The sequence below is a fragment of the Salmo trutta genome, chromosome 30 (assembly GCF_901001165.1).
Source record: "Salmo trutta chromosome 30, fSalTru1.1, whole genome shotgun sequence".
Classification (NCBI taxonomy): domain Eukaryota; kingdom Metazoa; phylum Chordata; class Actinopteri; order Salmoniformes; family Salmonidae; genus Salmo; species Salmo trutta.
The window spans coordinates 13,020,077-13,043,469 of record NC_042986.1 but is presented as its reverse complement, the minus strand read 5'-3'; the positions used below and the strand labels follow the sequence as shown (position 1 = coordinate 13,043,469).

Here is a 23,393-nt window from a genome sequence, read left to right as displayed (position 1 = left end):
TCTTTGGCATTGAGTGATTCCAAAATACAAGAATTTGTATATACACCATCTACCGATACAGATACAGTAGCAAGGCTAGTCAACCCTGTCTTCTGCGTTTAACCACAGGTTCTCATCCACGTCACATCTTATGTCATCTTGGGCAATACACATAGGAAAGAATATTTTGGTATGCTTGGTCCATCCCTGGCAATCTTCTGCAGATATGTCCAGGCATCCAGCATTCATTGTGTCCAGGAGGAACATTTGATCATGTGGATGGTGGTCGTAAGCCTTCCACCTCCATGAGGAAAATAATTCCTCTATGGGGTTGAGGAATGGAGAGTAAGGTGGGAGGAAAAGTGACACCATCCTGGGATGGGCTGAAAACCACTCTGTGAACTTAAGTTGAACAGTTTTGAAAATAGTATGTAAACATGTGCAAATTGGCCTGTAGGTACATAGAGTTTTGGTGATGGTTGTGTCTGAATGAGAAAAGAATTCATGAAATTTGAAAGATGTAGTCATTGAATGCATTTTGTGTCAAAGCAATGAAAAATGTTCCACAGATTAGCCCACATAGACTGCTGTTGTGTTCGCCGTGTGAAGAGTTTTGAAAAAGTGACCTAAGTATTGAGAAATGGGTCCTAGCGATTGTATAAAACTGTAAATGCTTTTCCTCCAGAAATGTGAAGGTAACTGGGATTTGATGACAGTAATTTCTTACAAACAACTACAAATGTGTCATCTTTAAATTATAACGCCGTTGCTCAGAGGCTGTTCCTATTAAAAATCTATATTCAAGTTAACGCTTTAAACAGTGCATTCATGCTTGTTAGACTTTTATTCACATTACTTTCTAAACTGCTAAATAAGAGACATTGGATGATATCGGTCTACGGAGGATATACAGTATATTCCATCAAATATGTATAGTATGTAATCATGCCTAGTTTGAAATTCATACCCCTGCATCTTTCAACCGCTGCTTTCATCAGGCCCCACAACATTGACTTTCAAAGCACAGGGATTATGCATCATAGGAGACATGGTGCAGGAATGGTTAAGAGTTGTCCCGATGATAAAACGTGTATGCTGTCAATCAAGCAGCCTAATGTAATTCCTACCTCCTCCTCCTTTACTCTCCTCTTTCTACATCTTCTCGTTACAATTCAGATGTATGGAAATCAGCCTAGCTAATAGAAACCTGAAGCACACAGGCTGCCATACAGCTCTGATGACAAGACACCAGTGGTCTGTCTGTCCCATCTCGCTATGGATGCTTCAAACTTAATATGACTGGAACAGGTGGGTTGTTGGTTTGTTTAATTGGGGGGGATGGTGTGTCTGTATTGTGTGTGTACGTGTAAACGTGTGTATATATGTGTGTGAGTGTGAGTGTGTGTGTGTGTGTGTGTGTGTGCGTGTGCGTGCGCGTGCGTGTGCGTGTGCGTGTGTGTGTGTGTGTGTGTGTGTGTGCCTGTGAGTGAGTGTGTGTGTGCATGTGTGTGTGTTTTGAGGAGGAGGTGCAGTGGGCGGGGGAACACGAGACATTAGAATAACAATGATATTGTAATCTCTCTCTGAGGATATCGTAGTAGTTTTGAGTCGTAATGCCATTGAGCACTTATTCAAACAAAGCTTAAGTTGAGAGTGAAGCAGCCAGGGTGGTGGGGTGCCTCGCTGAGTCTCGTCAGGACGTGGGTTAAAGGGTGCCTCGCTGAGTCTCGTCAGGACGTGGGTTAAAGGGTGCCTCGCTGAGTCTCGTCAGGACGTGGGTTAAAGGGTGCCTTGCTGAGTCTCGTCAGGACGTGGGTTAAAGGGTGCCTCGCTGAGTCTCGGCAGGACGTGGGTTAAAGGGTGCCTCACTGAGTCTCGGCAGGGCGTGGGTTAAAGGCTGCCTCGCTGAGTCTCGGCAGGGCGTGGGTTAAAGGGGAAGATTAGATGCACACGCCCTTGTTTGCATTCAAGGATAAAGCTTGACTGAATGCTGACGCTCGCTAATTCTTCTGTTGCGTTGACAAGGACATGGCTTGTTCTGTGGAAGAGATCAAAGTGTGAGGGCTTTAGTAGACTTGATATGATTCAGAGTAAAATCTATGTAATAACATCGCATAGGCTGCTGTGGTTGGTTAGCACTGTGACTGGCTTCAGTAGATCCAGACAGTGACCTCAGCCTTAACACTAGAACCTCCTGGCCTCTCAGCCTATCAGTACCCACTAGAGAATGTTGCTAGGCGTCCCCTTTAGCATATGCATCAGATGCATATCAAACTGCAAACATGCTTGATTTGTTGACTGTTCCGAGCAGGCTAGTCTTTGTAATCAACTTGTCTGCCAGGGAAATTGATGTGGAGAAGTTGTCCATGGTCACATTTCTGCCTTTGCCCATGTAAGGCTCCGTGAGTCTCAAAACTAGGGTTGCAAAGGGTCGGAAACTTTACGGTAAATTTCCAAAATGTTTCTGTTCATTTTTTCAGCACTCACAACAAGCAACCTCTGACAAAAGTGGATGCAGAGTTCAACAGAGTTCAAGGGAAGGTCAAGCAAATCATAGAGAAAGAAGACTGTATTGCAATCATCTCTGATGGGTGGTCAAATGTTCGTGGGCTAGGAATAACTAACTACATCATCTCCACCCCTCAACCAGTATTCTACAAGAGCACAGACACAAGGGACAACAGACACACCGGTCTCTACATTGCAGATGAGCTGAAGGCAGTCATCAATGACCTTGGACCACAGAAGGTATTTGCACTGGTGACAGACAATGCTGCGAACATAAAAGCTGCTTGGTCTAAAGTGGAGAAGTCCTACCCTCACATCACACCCATTGGCTGTGCTGCTCTTGCATTGAATCTGCTCCTCAAGGAGATCATGGCACTGAAAACAATGGATACACTACAAGGGAGCCAAGGAAATGGTTAGGTATGGGGTCATAAAGTTATAGCAGCAATCAACCTCACCAAGCAAAGTGAGAAGAATAAGAGCACCACATTGAAGCTGCCCAGCAACACCCATTGGGGTGGTGTTGTCATCATGTTTAACAGTCTCCTGAAGCGGAAGGAGTCTCTCCAAGAAATGGCCATATCACAGTCTGCCGATATGGACAGCCCCATCAAGAGGATCCTCCTGGATGATGTATTTTGGGAGAGAAAGGTAAGCAGCCTGATACTCCTGAAACCTATAGCAGTAGGCATTGCATGGATTGAGGGAGACAATGCCATCCTGTCTGAAGAAATCTGTACTGCCATGCCCACTTCACTGTTGCTCCAAGCAGAGGAAACTGCAGTTCTGAAATACATCAAAAAGAATGAAGACTTCTGCCTGAAGCCCATACACACCGCAGCGTACATGTTGGACCTCAAGCATGCTGGCTAGAGCATCCTGTCTGGTGCAGAGATCAACCAGGTCTATGGTGTCATCACTACAGTGTCTCACCACCTTGACCTGGATGAGGGCAAGGGTCTTGGCAGTCTGGCGAAGTACACTTCCAAGCAAGGGCTTTGGGCTGGAGATGCAATATGGCAGTCGTGCCAACATATCTCATCAGCCACCTGGTGGAAGGGACTTTGTGGATCTGAGGCTCTTTCCCCTGTTGCCTCCATCATCCTCCAAATCCCACCAACATTAGCCGCCTCAGAGCGCAACTGGTGCTTGTTTGGGAACACACACACCAAAGAACGCAACAGGCTGACCAATACAAGGGTTTAAAAATGTGTGTCCATCCGGACAAATTTGAGGCTTTTTGAGTGTGACAACGAGCCATCCTCAACAAGGTTGGAAAGTGACAGTGAAGACTGGAAGGATTTAGTCATTTGCAATTATGTCTACTTGTGATAAGGTAAAAGGTTTATGTTTCTGTCTCCATATGATATGGTAAATATATCCAATGCAAAAAAACATCTATATTTAAATGGTATTAATATTAATTTGCATATATTTCCCTTAATTCCCATATATTCCCGTTAATTCTGAAGGAAAGTTTCCACCTCTGAATATTCCCCAAAATGTGCATCCCTACTCAAAACCACAGTCTCAGACAGTCTCTCACCCGCTGGCCTGGTTTCATCTTTCCCCAGATATGGAAAGCAACTGAGCAAGTACAAAACATGCACCATTATCAGTTTCTATCTGGTTTCTATCGCCCATTCATCCATTGACGACAGAATAGCATATTGTAATTTTACGTTTATTATGTTACTAGTTTTTGCTTAGTAGCCAGAGCCAAACTGCAGAATATGCTCTTTCAGATACTATATAGAAATCACAATGTTTTACCTGCATGTGACTCTGAAGGCGGATTTGATAAAGCAAAGCTCATTTCCCTGCATCTGTCAATTACAAGATGCGCCCATCTCTTCATGTCCAATTTGACAACTGATTGGCCTAATATTGTCACTCATCAGATTATTGTCAATGTAATCTTGTCTATAGGTTAACTCTTATTATGTGTGAAATTATTTTCGGTGTAGTGTAGATGTAGTGTCAATGGGCCGGCTATGCAGCTGACTGGCATCGTTTGTTTCCTGCTCATCAACTTGGATAGAGTCAAGGATATATTTTGCATTATTCTAAAGGCCCACTGCAACACACAGCATGTTTTCGTTTCCCTGACAATAAATTTGATTAGTAATAGAGTTGTAGTAAATAAAACAGTCCCATAACAGGTTATTTTTGACAAAGTAAAGCGTAAAAGAGAAGGGTATCAGCCTGCAAGCCATGCAGTCAAATGATTAACTTGAGCGCCAACACTGATAAATAGGCATAACACAAACTCATCATTACACTATTGTCTTTCTAAATGAAATCAGCCTCTTCACCCTGATCGTTCAGTTAGGCCTCATTTAAATTACATTATTAAGTAGGGTGCACAATTATCGCCCATTCATCCATTGTCATTCATTCAGTGAGGAGAGAGAGATGCATTAGGGCCTGGCTGGGTACCAACGTCCTACAGCACATTGTCTTGGAGCCTGGCTGGGTACCAACGTCCTACAGCACATTGTCTTGGAGCCTGGCTGGGTACCACCGTCCAACAGTACATTGTCTTGGAGCCTGGCTGGGTACCAACGTCCTACAGCACATTGTCTTGGAGCCTGGCTGGGTACCACCGTCCTACAGCACATTGTCTTGGAGCCTGGCTGGGTACCACCGTCCAACAGTACATTGTCTTGGAGCCTGGCTGGGTACCAACGTCCTACAGCACATTGTCTTTGAGCCTGGCTGGGTACCAACGTCCAACAGCACATTGTCTTGGAGCCTGGCTGGGTACCAACGTCCTACAGCACATTGTCTTGGAGCCTGGCTGGGTACCAACGTCCTACAGCACATTGTCTTGGAGCCTGGCTGGGTACCATCGTCCTACAGCACATTGTCTTGGAGCCTGGCTGGGTACCAACGTCCTACAGCACATTGTCTTGGAGCCTGGCTGGGTACCAACGTCCTACAGCACATTGTCTTGGAGCCTGGCTGGGTACCAACGTCCAACAGCACATTGTCTTGGAGCCTGGCTGGGTACCATCGTCCTACAGCACATTGTCTTGGAGCCTGGCTGGGTACCAACGTCCTACAGCACATTGTCTTGGAGCCTGGCTGGGTACCAACGTTCTACAGCACATTGTCTTGGAGCCTGGCTGGGTACCAACGTCCTACAGCACATTGTCTTGGAGCCTAGCTGGGTACCAACGTCCTACAGCACATTGTCTTGGAGCCTGGCTGGGTACCAACGTCCTACAGCACATTGTCTTGGAGTCTGGCTGGGTACCAACGTCCAACGGCACATTGTCTTGGAGCCTGGCTGGGTACCAACGTCCTACAGCACATTGTCTTGGAGCCTGGCTGGGTACCAACGTCCTACGGCACATTGTCTTGGAGTCTGGCTGGGTACCAACGTCCTACAGCACATTGTCTTGGAGCCTGGCTGGGTACCATCGTCCTACAGCACATTGTCTTGGAGCCTGGCTGGGTACCAACGTCCTACAGCACATTGTCTTGGAGCCTGGCTGGGTACCAACGTCCTACAGCACATTGTCTTGGAGCCTGGCTGGGTACCAACGTCCTACAGCACATTGTCTTGGAGCCTGGCCGGGTACCAACGTCCTACAGCACATTGTCTTGGAGTCTGGCTGGGTACCAACGTCCTACAGCACATTGTCTTGGAGCCTGGCTGGGTACCAACGTCCTACAGCACATTGTCTTGGAGCCTGGCTGGGTACCAACGTCCTACAGCACATTGTCTTGGAGTCTGGCTGGGTACCAACGTCCTACAGCACATTGTCTTGGAGTCTGGCTGGGTACCAACGTCCTACAGCACATTGTCTTGGAGCCTGGCTGGGTACCAACGTCCTACAGCACATTGTCTTGGAGCCTGGCTGGGTACCAACGTCCTACAGCACATTGTCTTGGAGTCTGGCTGGGTACCAAAGTCCTACAGCACATTGTCTTGGAGCCTGGCTGGGTACCAACGTCCTACAGCACATTGTCTTGGAGCCTGGCTGGGTACCAACGTCCAACAGCACATTGTCTTGGAGCCTGGCTGGGTACCAACGTCCAACAGCACATTGTCTTGGAGCCTGGCTGGGTACCAACGTCCTACAGCACATTGTCTTGGAGCCTGGCTGGGTACCAACGTCCAACAGCACATTGTCTTGCAGGGTTAAGTTAGGAATAAGTGTGAAAAAAAACTGGTAAAAAGGCTCTAAACACTTTTCTGGTTGTGATAAATAAAATCTGACAAATGAGCAGTGTAAAATACAAACATTTAGGAAACGTCAGGGAGGAGCAGGACATCACTTTTTTAGGTGGCACATTTTTTGTATTTACAAAAATGAAACATCAGTGGCCATTGACAGTTTGGAAGAGTTTGTGCAAATATTATTGTGACCTTTTGTTCGTTTTGGACTTGGGTAACGGCTATTCGGGCACACAGTGTTTGTGATTGGTCAACAGTAGGGATTCTTCAATAAAGTCTTTGTTGCCATACAAGTAGAGACAACTCGTTTTCATGGACATTTAATTGAGAAATACTACACCAAACATCTTAGTTAGATGTACAATTGCGCGACTAAGATCTCCTCGGCAAAAACATCAAAAGTAATGACATATTCCGTGAGTTATCTTAGATTAAATCTGACTATTTTGAGGAAGTGTATACTGGTTACGGCGTCTCAAAATGGACAAACAGTACTTTTAAGGTCTTTTAAGGGAGTATGCTCTCTTCGGTTCACCTAGCCGACTTTGGCTAGCCACCAGCCAAACTGAAGCATGCTGACGCCTTTAAGGCTCTACAGGAGGCCACTAGGCCATGGGCTTGTCACCAGAGCAGTGATATGGGTCACTAATAAAGATATTACCATGTCGAAACACTGGATGCAGAGTGCTGTGACTGAGAGCCCTTAGAGTGGACCAGAGTGGATGTGTAATCATGGACAAGTGTAGAGTCATTTACTATGCTAAACTCCTAGTCCTTTTTCATTGGTAGCTCAGAGCATGTCAAATGATACATAACAACAACAGCACTGGAAATGGGGAATTATAGTAGCCTGGTCTATGTTGTGCTTGTTGTAACAGCTTAGGAGCAGTGTGTTTACTTTCTTATTTCCTGCATGACCCAACATAGTTTTTTGGCATAAAAAAACATTTATTTCACTTTTTCAACATTCTATCATCAAGAGCACAGCTTCAAAATTAATTTAAAAAAAACGTTTTCCATCTAAAAAAAATCACTATAGTAAGTGCCTATTAAGTGTCAAATAAATGAACAGGGTTGACTGTAACAGGGTTGACCGTAACAGGGTTGACCGTAACAGGGTTGGCCGTAACAGGGTTGGCCGTAACAGGGTTGGCCGTAACAGGGTTGGCCGTAACAGGGTTGGCCGTAACAGGGTTGGCCGTAACAGGGTTGGCCGTAACAGGGTTGACCGTAACAGGGTTGGCCGTAACAGGGTTGGCCGTAACAGGGTTGGCCGTAACAGGGTTGACCGTAACAGGGTTGGCCGTAACAGGGTTGGCCGTAACAGGGTTGGCCGTAACAGGGTTGGCCGTAACAGGGTTGACGACTTCATCTTAAATCAGCCATAAATTGTGACAGGAAGCTTGTTGTGTGCAACAGGGAGGGGCAATTGAACGCAAGCTTCACTAAAACATTTCAATTGTTAAAAAGATTCTAGCCTGTCTATCTATGGTAACAGGGTTGATGCGTTGTGCTCAACCCACTCAGTTTTCCACCACAAAACACCAGGAAATGGCCATAAAGAGCAGAACCAGCTCACCTGCTTTTACATTATGATTTGACTATTAAATGTTCAATGTCTCTTGAAATATTTTTTTATTATTTTTTTATTCAGTTCATGTAACAGGGTTGACATTAAAATGAGGGACAGACTTAAAGGAACCTCTAATCACATGAAATAAATAATAATAGTCAGAAATGACTTTGTCAAAGCAACAAAATAACAAGGGCTTTACAATGATGGTGAAAACTTGGAGAAAGTTTGGGGTTAAGTGTGTTAAAATCTTCCTAGAAGCCACATAGGTGCACGGAGGGACATGTCAAAATGCTGCATTTTGGCACATCAGCACGTCTTTGTTCATATTAAAAATGAGATTTATTCAATTGTCCATGTGGTCTATATTAAACGGCACTTCATTTAATATAACAGGCTTTTAAAATGCTATATTTGTGCTCAATTTCTACTTTAAATATCAAATGGACGAAAAAGGCATTCATTTCATGGAACGACCCAGCTACAGCCGTTAAGGAATAGGCCTAGCTGTTAGTTGAAGGATATATCCAACCTAATCTCTCCATAACACCAGTAGCACAGGCAGGAAAACAGTTCTTGTGGTTAGTGAGGGTGTTATCCCTCGCCGCCTCCTTTCTTAATTTCCTATTTTCCTCTCCTCTACAGTGCTATTCCCCTGTGGTGGGCTGGATGGCTGGATATGATAGGTTTAGTGTTATTGGAAACAGACAGGGGTTGGCACAGAGACAGTTACTACCGCTGCAGTCGCATTCAGCTCCTGTAGCTATGAGAAAGAGGAACTTATACATTTAAGTACTGCCCTCAACTCCTCGCTTTGTCTCTATATTGGCACCTTATTCCCTATGCAGTGCACTATATAGGGAATAGGGTAGCATTTCAGACGTAACCAGTCAATTCTCCTACAAGGAGACAAAGGAACGTAGATTTGTAACTGTTCTAACTCCTGGACAAGAGACGAGACATAACAGCAGAAACCCTCTCATTCTCTCCTGCAGCATGTCAGTGGAGAAATAAAGACTAATGGACTAACCTCTCCCGCTAATCACTTTTTACAGTCTCCTCCTATAGAGAAGACCTTCCTTCAGGGGAGATTAAACGTTCTATTTTTAATACCAACATGCAAATGGCTGCTATCTCTGCTGCTGACGGTTCACTTTCTTTAACCCAATCACAAAAGTTTTGTTCCAGGCACTTTATAAACCTCGTAATTATTCTTAATTATGTCTTGAAGTTATTTGTTTGTTGTTTTTTTAAACCAAATTGGGCTCCTGTAGATTGTATCGTCTTACTTTTATTTAACCATTTCAATTTCATGCTTTATTTTAATCATTCAGGGAATAACGGAATTAATCAGAGCCATGAAATTCTGATATGTCATTTTTTTTCCCCTATCCCACAACAATTAATTGGATTTAATCCGTAACTGGATTTTGGTTTATGTTCTTTATCTCCTGGAATACAATGTCTGTAAATATGAATTTAGGAGATCAAACAATTTTGACTGCATTGTTAAGGAGCTTAGTGTGGGGGAAGTCAAGAGGCACAAAGCAGAGGGAGGGAGGGAGGGAGGGAGTGAGGGAGGGAGGAACGGCTGCTCTCTTCCAGCAGGTTGACTGGGGTTCAGAGCTATCGGCCTGCTCGACTCACTGAAAGCATTCCACTAATGCTCCATCTCTACAGCGTGTGCCCAGGCCACAGCACTGACCAGAGCAGTCAGGTACTGTTTTGTTGGTCTGTTTTGTCATTGTCCTAGCTTCTCCTCTCCTCCCCTCATCCTCCAGTGTAGCAAGCCCTTCACTTCTACAGATTAGCCTAGCTGCTACCATGTAGCTCCCTGTGCCCGCTGCTGGCCTGGCACTGCCCCCAAAGTTCGCCCAGGGGCCTCCAACTGAGGGCACCAACAGCGTTTGGGTACAGGGAACAGGCAGGACACAGGCAGACGAGCTAACAGAGGCTTTGTCCAAAAGGGCTCCCTATTCCCTATATAGTGCACAAGCAACTCACTATAGTGAACTATTGTGCGCTAGCAGCTCTGGCCAAAAGTAGAGAGTTGACAGAAAGAGCTGACAGAGTGCAGCGGCCTTTTGGGTTAGCAAGGCACTCAGAGGCAGCAGCATGGGTGAGCTGTGCATGCCAACATGCCAACTGTTTCATTATGAATGGGAAGCTTAAGAAAAACACATTGTTCATTTCGAAACCATGATCACAGTTTCCAGTTCACAATGGTATGTTGTTGTTGTCTTAGGTTCACATCACGTGGCTGGCCAATACTTTCTCTGCCTGGAGACTAGTTGACTGGATGTCTTCTGGTGTCTGTTTTTCATGATCCGTTTGTTATTTTCCGTTTGACACTAGTCAGAACATGCAGAGCAGGGTTCCCCAACTGGTGGTCCGCCTGTGATTTTATTTGGCCACCCAAGCTTTCTCAGCAAAACATTGTAAAAAACGTTTACATTTTTTTTATTGTAGGACATAAAAGACTGTAAAAACACCAGCAAATCAGCTCCAGTTGATTTTTATTTTGGAAATCTGTTCCAAGGTATTCCCACGCATAATAGAGATATACAGTATGTGATCGTATATAAATGTAAGCAAGGTTTGAAATCATTCTGGTTTAGTTTGGGCCTCTTGCGGGCAATTTTCAGTTGAAAAATGATTTGTAATTATCTTCCAGCCTGCGGTTGACTAGCTGATGAGCCCTGATGTAGAGTAACAGTAGGCCTATACAGTAGCCGTTTTACAACACACATCCAGCAGTGGTGGTCAGTCGTAAGACCTGTGCCTACATACTGACTAACGATGATGAGCTGGTAGATGAAATGACATGGTTGATAAACACAGGACAAATTGATTCATCCAGGAAGCAGTTAATGCATTTAGTGAGCTGAGCAATCAGAGATTTTTTTAAGCTTGTCTGGGGGATGATGTAATTCCCACGGTAGTTGACGTTTGTCTTTCACTCCAATACATCTTTGTGCGTCGCTACAATTTACACAGTTGTAATGTGTCAACAAATCAAAGCTGACCCACAAACAAGGTGTGTTTAGAAAACAGAGGGCTCAATGTGTCAGTGAGCAAGACAAAGATAGCTCTGCATCGGGTGGAGTTGTTGTTTAACTGGTAGTCTCTCGTGACAGACAAATCGAGTAGCTGGCCAGCTGCACGCCGCCCGCACACAAGAGTTAGGTCTGGGTTCAGAGATGAGGCCTGTGTGACACACTAGGTAGCGTTGGAGGTAAATTGAAAGAGGTGTTTGTACTATACAATGCTATTCCTACCGTTCATTACAGCTCAGAAGCAAATCAAGCCTGGACAAGAATGTCTCCATTGTAGCCTACAAATGCTACCACAGACTCAGCCAGGCGTATCACCCATGATGCCCCAGCTCCTCTCTAGGTCTAGGCTATTAGGTGACTGGCTCGTGATTCACCACCACTAGCTCTTGCATGTTAATTGCTTCACGAGTTTCCGCTGTATATGTCTGCTAGCGAGGAGGAGAGAAAAGACGACGTGGCTACTAACAAGCGAAGTCAATCGTGCTATTCAAATCCCTTGCTTGGCAGCATAATGAGTCCCTACCCGTCAAGAGCAGCCAAAAGGAGGGGAAAACAGCATAAACACAGCTCCATTGCTTGGTACAGCTTCTCTTCCTGGTAGCTACATTAGCGGTTGACCTTTGAGAAGTCATTTATGGACACCGTTCATTCATTCAGTCTCTTCTTCTGCTTCTGCTTTTTCTGCTTCTGCTTCTGCTTCTGCTTCAGTGCAGCTGCCGCCAGCTCACCCACCAGAACATGAACAGGGAAAAATGAGACACATATTCTTCCCAAGCCTTAGGGAAGGAGGAAATAGAGGGAAAGGAGGAAGGAAGGGAGAGATGGATGGGTAGTAATATTTCCTTGCCTTCGGAAAGTATTCAGACCTCTTGACTTTTTCCACACTTTGTTACGTTACAGCCATATTCTAAAATGGATTAAATAAATAAAAATCCTCAGCAATCTACACAATACCCCACAATGACGAAGCAAAAACAGGTTTTTAGTGTGGGGTTAGGGAGGTGTAGGGAGTTAGGATGGTGGAGGGGGGTTAGAGAGGTGGAGGGGGTAAGGGAAGTGTGGGGGTTAGGGAGGTGGAAGGTGGTTAGGGAGGTGGAGGGGGGTTAGGGAGGTGGAAGGGGGTTAGGGAGGTGTAGGGAGTTAGGGAGGTGGAGGGAGTTAGGGAGGTGGATGGAGTTAGGGAGGTGGAAGGGGGTTAGGGAGGTGTAGGGAGTTAGGGAGGTGGAGGGGTGTAATGGAAGTGTGGGGGTTAGGGAGGTGGAAGGTGGTTAGGGAGGGGGAGGGGGGTTAGGGAGGTGGATGGAGTTAGGGAGGTGGAGGGGGTTAGGGAGGTGTGGGAGTTAGGGAGGTAGAGGGGATTAGGGAGGTGGAGGGGGTTAGGGAGGTGTGGGAGTTAGGGAGGTGGAGGGGGTTAGGGAGGTGGAGGGGGTTGGGGAGGTGTGGGAGTTAGGGAGGTGGAGGGGGTTAGGGAGGTGGAGGGGGTTGGGGAGGTGTGGGAGTTGGGGAGGTGGAGGGGGTTGGGGAGGTGTGGGAGTTAGGGAGGTGGAGGAGGTGGAGGGGGTTGGGAGGTGTGGGAGTTAGGGAGGTGGAGGGAGTGCTGCCTGCCTGCATTCTAAAGCCCTAAAGGGCAAAAGGCTGAGGGGTTTGAGGTGGAAAGAACTGCTGCCTCAGCAGGAGCCTGATTACAACTCCAGAGTGATATGCTCTGTTTTGCGTCCCAAATGGCACCCTAATCCCATTTGGCTCTTGTTCAAAAGTAGTGCACTATATAAGGAACACTTTTCCATTTGGGATGCACCCCTCCTCTGTTCTACTGTGCTCTGCTCTCTGCTCTGCTCTCTGCTCTGCACCTCCATAGCACTATGCACACACTCAAACAAAGGAAGCAGCATGGCGGCTGCAGCCGTGGTTCAGTCAGGGTGGGTGGGTAGGGCAGGAAGGGGGCATGACCCTGGTTTATAGCCTAGCCCAGCTCTTTTATGGGACACCTAAGAGCAGCCCACCCACCTCCCACACCTCAGCCCACCCCAGCACACGCAAGGCTAGGCCAGGCCCCGGTGGCCCCTAGGAACTCACTGTTTATGGGCTGAGGGATCAATACACTCCTCAGGAGTGTATATTAAAGTCTGGACTGGCTGAGTAGCCTATCGGTTGATCACCGATGGAGGTTCGAGGGAGGGACCCAGGATGACAGTTACCAGGTTTTGACAGCAGAGGGCTGGGGGGAGGGAGGAGTGTGTGTAAGTGGAGAGGGACTGTAAATATATATGCTGTATACCATCAGACCCACCTGGAGCACTGTAGATAGCCTCTATATCCCGCCCCATCCAGACATATGCAAATGAATAAATCAAAGAACAAGCTGATTAGTCCAGCCACATCTCTCTATTCTCGTCCTTAGCTTGATTCTCTCTGCTGCCCTCCCCTCTCTCCCGCTCTCCCTCACTGGCTGCTGTGAAATGCAAATGTGGAGTGTAACGAACGATGTAGGCTTGTGTCCGACACGTTTCACCCCCTGGCGTCCCCACCGACACACACACAGTCCCCAGCTACCTCGTCCAGCACGCCACTAATTACCCTTGTTGTAGCGCTACGCCTGATCATCCTTGATGTCACAATACGCTGCTTCCCTCGCTGCCATTGTCTCCACTTGTTAGCCCCTCACTGCCTGGCGTTGCTTGGTCCTGATGGAATAATACTGATCAAGGGAGAGAAAACACAGCATGGTATTGGATGCACTATTAAAACGAGGGAGAGAGGGAGAGGAGGGTGAGATGTGCATGTCGAACGGGGTCCTGATTCATTTAGGAAGGATTCTTCCGGAGCCAATGATTAATCCCTGCAGGATGTGATGGTGTCAGCGGTGGACAAAAAAACAGAGTAACGTTGAATAATAATAATTAATAGATTCATATCCTGGTTGAACAGACAGAGACCTTAAAGAGCAGAGAGGGAGGGATGGAGAGAGAGGGGGGTGAGGGAGATAAGAAGGGTGGGGGTGGAGAAAAGCAGAGAGGGGCAGAGAGAGAGGAGGGAGGGAGGGGTGTGAGAGAGGGAGGGAGAGAAGAAGGGATGGAAGGAGGGAAAAAGTGAGAAGATAAAACAGACAGAGGAGGGTTGCAAGCAGAGGATCTGTCTCCCAATTTGTTCTCACTTTGTTCCAGTAATAAGATCCAGACCTCCCCTCTACCGTGGACCAGATAATTAACTCCTGGGGATAAACTGTGAAGAGGGGCTCTTTCTATCTCTCTTTCTATCTCTCTCTCTCTCTCTCTCTCTCTCTCTCTCTCTCTCTCTAACATTGTGGTGGGGATGAAATCTCTGCAGCCAGTCTGCAAAGCATTGTTACATAAATTGCAAACTTTCCTTGATATATATGTTTTCACAGTTAGATTGGAAATGAGTAGCATGGATAGAGGAGGGTGTACAACCAAAATGAGATGGCAATGCTTCCTTCCCAGAAATAAATGTAGGGTAATATGAGCCCAATACATGTATTTATCATTCCTTTGGTTTTTAGCTGTGCTGTACCCTCAAAAGTCTTTCTCTAGCTGGAGTACTTAAAACCTTGGTTTAAATGTCAAGGCATTTTTAGCCTCTTCCTTGTATTATTTGACCCATGGCATCTGTTCATTATAGCATTAAATAAGTGGCTCCGTGGAACACTAGCCTGAAGTGTGCTTCTCTGATGTGTGGAAGACACTAAGTAATATGACTTATTTCAGTGCATGGTGAGGCTTGATCTGTGAAATGTGGCGCCCTGGGCAGTCCATTGGTTTGTGGTGTTCTTAGAAACCCACTGTCTCAGTGTCTGAGGCCTGATGAAGCAGCTAGGCAGCAGGACTCAGGTCATGCTAATTTCCGTTAGCCATAACCTGCTCACTTTCCTTCATTGTCTTATCAGACCTCTCCTGTCCAGCAACTCCTCTGGAATGTGGTGATAAAGGTTTTCTGCCAACGTCTTCTGTCAGCATTCATTCTACTGTTCCCTAACTCATCGCCTTGGCCAGGGTGAACTTTCCAAAGCAGCAGGAGGGACCAAAAGAAAGGCCTTTTCCGTTATCTGCTTCCCCTTTGACTGTGAGTGTGAGTCACAATGTGCTAACTTTCATTTATTCACCCACCTCTCTTTCTCTCTTTCAGAAACATGTGAAGACCCTGGTGAAGATAAAAGCGTGAACCTAGCCTTTGAGAACACAAAGAGGAAGGTAGCCTCCCTCCCACTCCTCCTCCATCCTCCCCCTGTTCAGTCTGCTGTTGCCTTGTTGCAGAGCCCCTAGTGGTATGGAGGGCCGACGGTCGCGGCGAGTTACACAATACAGAGCCAGGACTTTCCCAGCGGGTCCTACAGGGGGCGCTGTGCTGACCATGCTGGGCTGCTGGGTGTTAGCTGTCGCTGCCACCGTGTGCCAGGGCCAGACCACCTTCACCAGCTTCCACCCAGAGCGCCGGGAGTGGGCCTTCAACCATCTGACGGTCCACCAGACAACGGGGGCGCTCTACATCGGAGCAGTCAACCGTGTCTACAAGCTATCAGGCAACCTGACCCTGATGGTGTCCCACGACACAGGCCCTGAGGACGATAACAAGGCATGCTACCCGCCCCTCATCGTCCAGCCCTGCTCTGAACCCCTGACCTCCACTAACAACGTCAACAAGCTGCTCCTAATAGACTACAGCCAGAATCGCCTTCTGGCCTGCGGTAGCCTCTACCAGGGAGTCTGTAAACTCCTTCGTCTGGACGACCTGTTTATCCTAGTGGAGCCGTCCCATAAGAAAGAGCACTACCTCTCCAGCGTCAACCAGACAGGCACCATGTATGGGGTAATCGTGCCCTCCCATGGCCAGGACGGGACTCTCTTCATTGGGACGGCAGTAGATGGCAAGCAGGACTACTTCCCTACCATCTCTAGCCGTAAGCTGCCCCGCGACCCAGAGTCCTCAGCCATGCTTGACTACGAGCTCCACACGGACTTTGTCTCGTCTCTGATAAAGATCCCGTCAGACACGCTGGCACTGGTGTCCCACTTCGACATCTACTACGTGTACGGCTTCGCCAGTGGTTCCTTCGTCTACTTCCTGACCGTCCAGCCTGAGACGCCGGAGAACAGCATGTCATCAGGGGGATCCTCCAGCGACCTCTTCTACACCTCGCGCATCGTCCGCCTCTGCAAGGATGACCACAAGTTCCACTCGTACGTCTCCTTACCCGTGGGCTGCGTGAGGAATGGCGTGGAGTACCGTCTCCTGCAGGCTGCCTACCTAGCCAAGCCGGGCCGCGTGCTGGCCGCCTCGCTGAACATCAGTGCCACGGACGACGTGCTCTTCACCGTGTTCTCCAAGGGCCAGAAGCAGTACCACCAGCCACCAGATGACTCTGCGCTCTGCGTGTTCACCATCAAGGACATCAACGCCCGCATCAAGGAGCGCCTGCAGTCCTGCTACCAGGGAGAGGGCAACCTGGAGCTCAACTGGCTGCTGGGGAAAGACGTGCAGTGCACTAAAGCGGTGAGTTACAGAGGAGACACACGGACGCACGCACACACACACACACACACACACACACGCACACGCACACGCACGCACACACACACACTGCTGGGGAAGCACATGCAATGCACCAAGACAAAGAGTTGAATAAGGCCCATTCACAGGTTAAGGAAGACAGAGAAACGCATACTGTAAATAGTGCATAGTTCAAACACATACTGTAAATAGTGCATAGTTAAAACACATACTGTAAATTGTGCATAGTTCAAACACATACTGTAAATTGTGCATAGTTCAAACACATACTGTAAATAGTGCATAGTTAAAACACATACTGTAAATTGTGCATAGTTCAAACACATACTGTAAATTGTGCATAGTTCAAACACATACTGTAAATAGTGCATACTTCAAACACATACTGTAAATTGTGCATAGTTCAAACACATACTGTAAATAGTGCATAGTTCAAACACACATACTGTAGATAGTGCATAGTTCAAACACATACTGTAAATAGTGCATAGTTCAAACACATACTGTAAATAGTGCATAGTTCAAACACACTCTAAATAGTGCATAGTTCAAACACATACTGTAAATAGTGAATAGTTCAAATACATACTGTAAATAGTGATTAGTTCAAACACATACTGTAAATAGTGAATAGTTCAAACACATACTGTAAATAGTGCAAAGTTCAAACGCACATATTGTAAATAGTGCAAAGTTCAAAAACGCATACTGTAAATAGTGCGTAGTTCAAACAAACATACTGTAAATAGTGCATAGTTCAAACACACATACTGTAAATAGTGCAAAGTTCAAAAACACATACTGTAAATAGTTCAAATACATACAGTAAATAGTGCAAAGTTCAAACACATACTGTAAATAGTTTAAAGTTCAACTACACATACTGTAAATAGTGAATAGTTCAAATACATACTGTAAATAGTGATTAGTTCAAACACATACTGTAAATAGTGAATAGTTCAAACACATACTGTAAATAGTGCAAAGTTCAAACACACATATTGTAAATAGTGCATAGTTCAAACACATACTCTAAATAGTGCAAAGTTCAAAAACGCATACTGTAAATAGTGCGTAGTTCAAACACATAATGTAAATAGTGCATAGTTCAAACACATACTGTAAATAGTGCATAGTTCAAATACATACTGTAAATAGTGCATAGTTCAAACACATACTGTAAATAGTGAATAGTTCAAACATATACTGTAAGTAGTGCATAGTTCAAACACACATACTGTAAATAGTGCATATTTCAAACATACACACTGTAAATAGTGCATAGTTCAATCACACAGTTACTGTGAATAGTGCATATTTCAAATACATACTGTAAGTAGTGCATAGTTCACAAACATGCTGTAAATAGTTTAAAGTTCAAATACACATACAGTAAATAATTCAAAGTTCAAACACATACTGTAAATAATTCAAAGTTCAAACACATACTGTAAATAGTGCAAAGTTCAAGCACACATACTGTAAGTAGTGCAAAGTTCAAACAAACATACTGTAAATAATGCATAGTTCAAACACACATACTGTAAATAGTGCAAAGTTCAAACACACATACTGTAAATAGTGCATAGTTCAAACACATACTCTAAATAGTGCAAAGTTCAAAAACACATACTGTAAATAGTTCAAATACATACAGTAAATAGTGCAAAGTTCAAACACACATACTGTAAATAGTGCAAAGTTTAAACACACATACTGTAAATAGTGCAAAGTTCAAACACACATACTGTAAATAGTGCAAAGTTCAAAAACACATACTGTAAATAGTTCAAATACATACAGTAAATAGTGCAAAGTTCAAACACACATACTGTAAATAGTGCGTAGTTCAAACACATACTCTAAATAGTGCATAGTTCAAACACACATACTGTGAATAGTGCATATTTCAAAAACATACTGTAAATAGTTTAAAGTTCAACTACACATACTGTAAATAGTGCAAAGTTCAAAAACATACTGTAAATAGTGCATAGTTCAAACGCACATACTGTAAGTAGTGCAAAGTTCACAAACATGCTGTAAATAGTTTAAAGTTCAAATCCACATACTGTAAATAGTTCAAAGTTCAAACACATACTGTAAATAGTGCAAAGTTCAAACACACATACTGCCAATAGTGCAAAGTTCAAACACATACAGTAAATGGTGAATAGTTCAAACACACATACTGTGAATAGTGCATATTTCAAACACATACTGTAAATAGTTTAAAGTTCAACCACACATACTGTAAATAGTGCAAAGTTCAAAAACATACTGTAAATAGTGCAAAGTTCAAACACTCATACTGTAAGTAGTGCAAAGTTCAAATACATACTGTAAATATTTTAAAGTTCAAACACACATGCTGTAAATAGTGCGTAGTTCAAACACATACTGTAAATAGTGCAAAGTTCAAACACACATACTGTAAATAGTGCATATTTCAAACATACACACTGTAAATAGTGCATAGTTCAAACACACTTACTGTAAATAGTGCAAAGTTCAAAAACACATAGTAAATAGTGCAAAGTTCAAACACTCATACTGTAAGTAGTGCAAAGTTCAAATACATACAGTAAATAGTGCATAGTTCAAACACACATACTGTAAATAGTTTATAGTTCAAACACACATGCTGTAAGTAGTGAACAGTTCAAATACATACAGTAAATAGTGCATAGTTCTAACACACATACTGTAAATAGTTTATAGTTCAAACACACATGCTGTAAATAGTGCAAAGTTCAAACACACATACTGTAAATAGTGCATATTTCAAACATACACACTGTAAATAGTGCATAGTTCAAACACACTTACTGTAAATAGTGCAAAGTTCAAAAACACATACTGTAAATAGTGCAAAGTTCAAAAACACATACTGTAAATAGTGCAAATACATACAATACATATTTTAAAGTTCAAACACACATACTGTAAATAGTGCATAGTTCAAAAACACATACTGTAAATAGTGCATATTTCAAACACATACTGTAAATAGTGCATGTTCAAACACACATACTGTAAATAGTTCAAATACATACTGTAAATAGTGCATAGTTCAAACACACATACTGTAAGTAGTGCATAGTTCAAACACATACTGTAAATAGTTTAAAGTTCAAACACACATACTGTAAATAGTTCAAAGTTCAAACGCATTCTGTAAATAGTGCAAAGTTCAAACACGCATACTGTAAATAGTGCATAGTTCAAACTCATACTGTAAAAAATGAATAGTTCAAATACATACTGTAAATAGTGCAAAGTTCAAACATACTGTAAATAGTGCATAGTTCAATCACATACTCTAAATAGTGCATAGTTCAAACACACATACTGTAAAAAGTGCAAAGTTGAAGCTCATACTGTAAATAGTTCTCTCTCTGTAATCACACCCAATGACCATTTTGTCGCAGTAGAGTCACATGGTCTGTTATCATTTCTACAGAGAACAATGTACAATAGTGCTAGACTCATCTTACACAGTGCAAGTCCAAGGTTATTGTAGGCATTGATACAGTGAAACCAAACCAGACATCATTATTCAGCCTCTGTTTCCATTCACACCTCAAAGTTCACTTACCAAGAAGCAGACAGCTCCCTTCCACTGGGAGTTCTCATCAGCCTCAGTTCAATGTAGAAAGCCAGCAGAATAATTCATTTACATTTTACACTGACTGTAGTCTACTGAGGTTACCGCTGGTAATAGCTTACAGAGCCATTCCTCAGCTCAACTCAGCTCTAATATCATGTGTACCAGTCTGTTTGTGCTAACATTCCACTCCTTGCCACTCCATTACTGGCATATTACACAGAGTACACAGGAGTGGAATACTAGCACAAAACAAATCTGGATTTTAGCCTACCGCTCTAATGTTTCCTCTAGACATTAAACAACAAGGCAGCAACCCCAACTCACCAACGACCCTGGAAACGACAAGGTTGAGTCCGAGTCTGGGAGGAACTACGGTGGATGCACACACTCATAATAATAACAAACACAGCAATCAAGATAACTGCCTTTGACTGCTCTTCTTTGCAGGGATACAACATTTCTCTTTATCAGATCATTCTCACACTACATGTAATTAGGCCTAATTGTTTTGCAGCTTCGGGGAGCAGAACAGGCACATTAAGGTCTATCTGAATGACTGAGAAATATTCACAAATTAAGGAGGGGATTTATTTTCCTTGGCAAACACCAAAGTGATTATATTCTACTCCAATGCAATCCAAAGAAACACTCTTTGCCCTCGAAGATGGGGAGGGAGAAAGGGGAGGAGATGGGGAGAAAGAGAGCAGACGAGAGAGAGAGAGAGAGAGAAAGAAAGAGAGAAGGCGAGCTCATGTAGTGTACCAGCAGCCAGACCACATGCCATCCCCTCCTCTCTGAAATCCCTGTTCTCTAATACCAGGCCACATATCAGCCACATCTTGTCAGCCACAGTTTGGTTTCTTTGTTTTAATTCAGTCCCACAAGGCGTCTGTCCTGCCTGCTCCTCCGTGTCTTTGGTCTTTAATTGCTAATATGAATTAAAAGGGGAATTATGAACACTAATGACTATAGGCCTAAGTGTTTAGTCTCTACAACATGTAGGATGTGCATGTATGTGTGTGAAGTCTATAGGCTAGGCATGCTTGTTAGTGATTGCCTTCAAGTGCAAGTGTCTCATCTTGAAAGTGTGTGTGTGTGTCTTTTGTGTGTCTTCTGTGTGTCTGTGTGCATGTTAATGCCTGTATGGAGCGTATGTGTGGGCCGGGAGATGGGTTTGGGGTGTACAGAGGATTATATATTTTGGGCCATATTAATGATATCCCCGGCGAGATCAGAAGTGTGTGGTTGGCTTTGTGCTGGTCCCCCTGGGCACTCTATTGACCGCTTTTATTAACATCACTAAATTCCCCATTAGTGCAATGTCAGAGGTGATTGTCAAGCGGAGGGAGACGTTATCTGGGGCCTGCACTGTTTGGTTTCATTAGCACCACAAAGAGGGAGGGAGGGAGACGGAGAGAGAGGGAAAGAGAGAGAGAGGGAGGGAGGGAGGGAGAGAGAGAGAGAGAGGAGGCAGAGAGAGAGGGAGGGAGGGAGGGAGGGAGGGAGGGAGGGAGGGAGGGAGGGAGGGAGGGAGGGAGAAAGAGGAGGCGGAGAGAGAGAGAGGCGGGTGTAAAGGCTTTCACTCTCTCACAGTGGGAGTCAGATAAGATCTACTATAGCCTCTCTAGTCCCCAGGGCCCAGTTTTTCAAAAGTTATCTATCTGGATTTCACTTACCGAGTAGGATTACATGTATAGAAATAGAATGAATAGAACAGTCCCCATTCAAGTCAATGGTTTGTCCATTTTATTTATTCTATTTCGATGCATTTAATCCTATCTGGTGGGTGTGACGACCCTCCCACTCTGTCTGCTGTATTTTCGCTCTTTGCTCTTGTTCCTTATTAGGATGACCAGTGGGCGGAGTTGGAAGGGTCGTCAGCTTGATGGGAAACACCTGGGCTCGGGTGTGTCCCAGGATAAAGGCACCTCTTCCACAGTCATAGGGGAGACTCTCTCCAGGCAGACACCTTGTTTTTGGTTGTGATAGTGATGGTATTGAATAAATATATATTTTGATACACCTTGTCTCCACGTTGTCTCCCTTTTGTTGCGAACCCTGAGCCGGTTCGTAACAAGTGGGAGCTCATCCGGGATCTTGAACTTGTGTTTGGGAGAAAACGTGGAGGTATGTTAAATTGAGGTGCTTTGTTTGTTAGTTTGAGTTTGGTGCTCAGTACTGGTTGCCTTTGGTTGTTTTGTTTGTGTGCTGTGTTGGAGAGAGTACTTTGGTTAGTTTCCAGGTCCTGCCTAGCCTGAAAATGCTTGTTCTACTCGCTGTTGGAACATTGGTCTGAGGTGAGTAGAATCAGCTGTGTACCTCGGTGGGAGATTTGGTTAGGGTAGTGAAACTTACTACCTGGAGCTATAGTCTTTTTCCCCTGATAGGCTTAGCGACGTGTTTCATTTTGGAATATGTTGGGCATTCTTAATGTTTGTTATTTTTGTGTGGTGTCTGTGGACTGAGCAGTTGTCTCGGGAGCACATCCGTGGCTTGGTGGAATCTACCAGCGTGCTGGGGGGTTACTTCCTCGCCAGCGGGCTACAGTGCATAATTACCCACCGCAAATCTGCATGAAGACTAGGGTTGAGTTAATGTAGGGTTTGGGGAAGCTCCATATCTCATCTCTTTTCTGTGGTGCCAGTGTGATTGTTATTTCTCTTGTTGTGGTCTGGTGTGCTCAGCAGAATTGTTGGAGTGACTATGAACCGTTGGAGTGACTATGAACCGTTGGAGTGACTATGAACCGTTGGAGTGACTATGAACCGTTGGAGTGACTATGAACCGTTGGGAGATGCGGTCTCTTGTGTGCCCTGTTCCTGAGTGTTATGTGACTGACCATTGTTTGGTTTTGTCATGTTCTAACTTTCCTGTCTGTTCCCTCCTGGTCTTGTGTTCTCCTTTCCTCTTAAATGTTGCTTCCTGTGCGCAAAGGTTGCTGAGGTCTGGGGAGAA

At 44.7% G+C, this 23,393-nt stretch overlaps 1 protein-coding gene across 1 annotated transcript in view; it reads left to right on the top strand.

Moving 5' to 3' along the window:
* The window catches only part of LOC115167986 (plexin-A2-like), a 67,748-nt gene that overhangs the window by 25,391 nt on the left and 18,964 nt on the right, over positions 1 to 23,393 (top strand). Inside the window, exon 2 of the mRNA XM_029722801.1 lies at positions 15,446 to 16,810. Within this exon, the coding sequence (XP_029578661.1) occupies positions 15,587 to 16,810 (1,224 nt within the window). The 5' untranslated portion in view covers positions 15,446 to 15,586. The remainder of the gene's footprint in view (positions 1 to 15,445; positions 16,811 to 23,393) is intronic.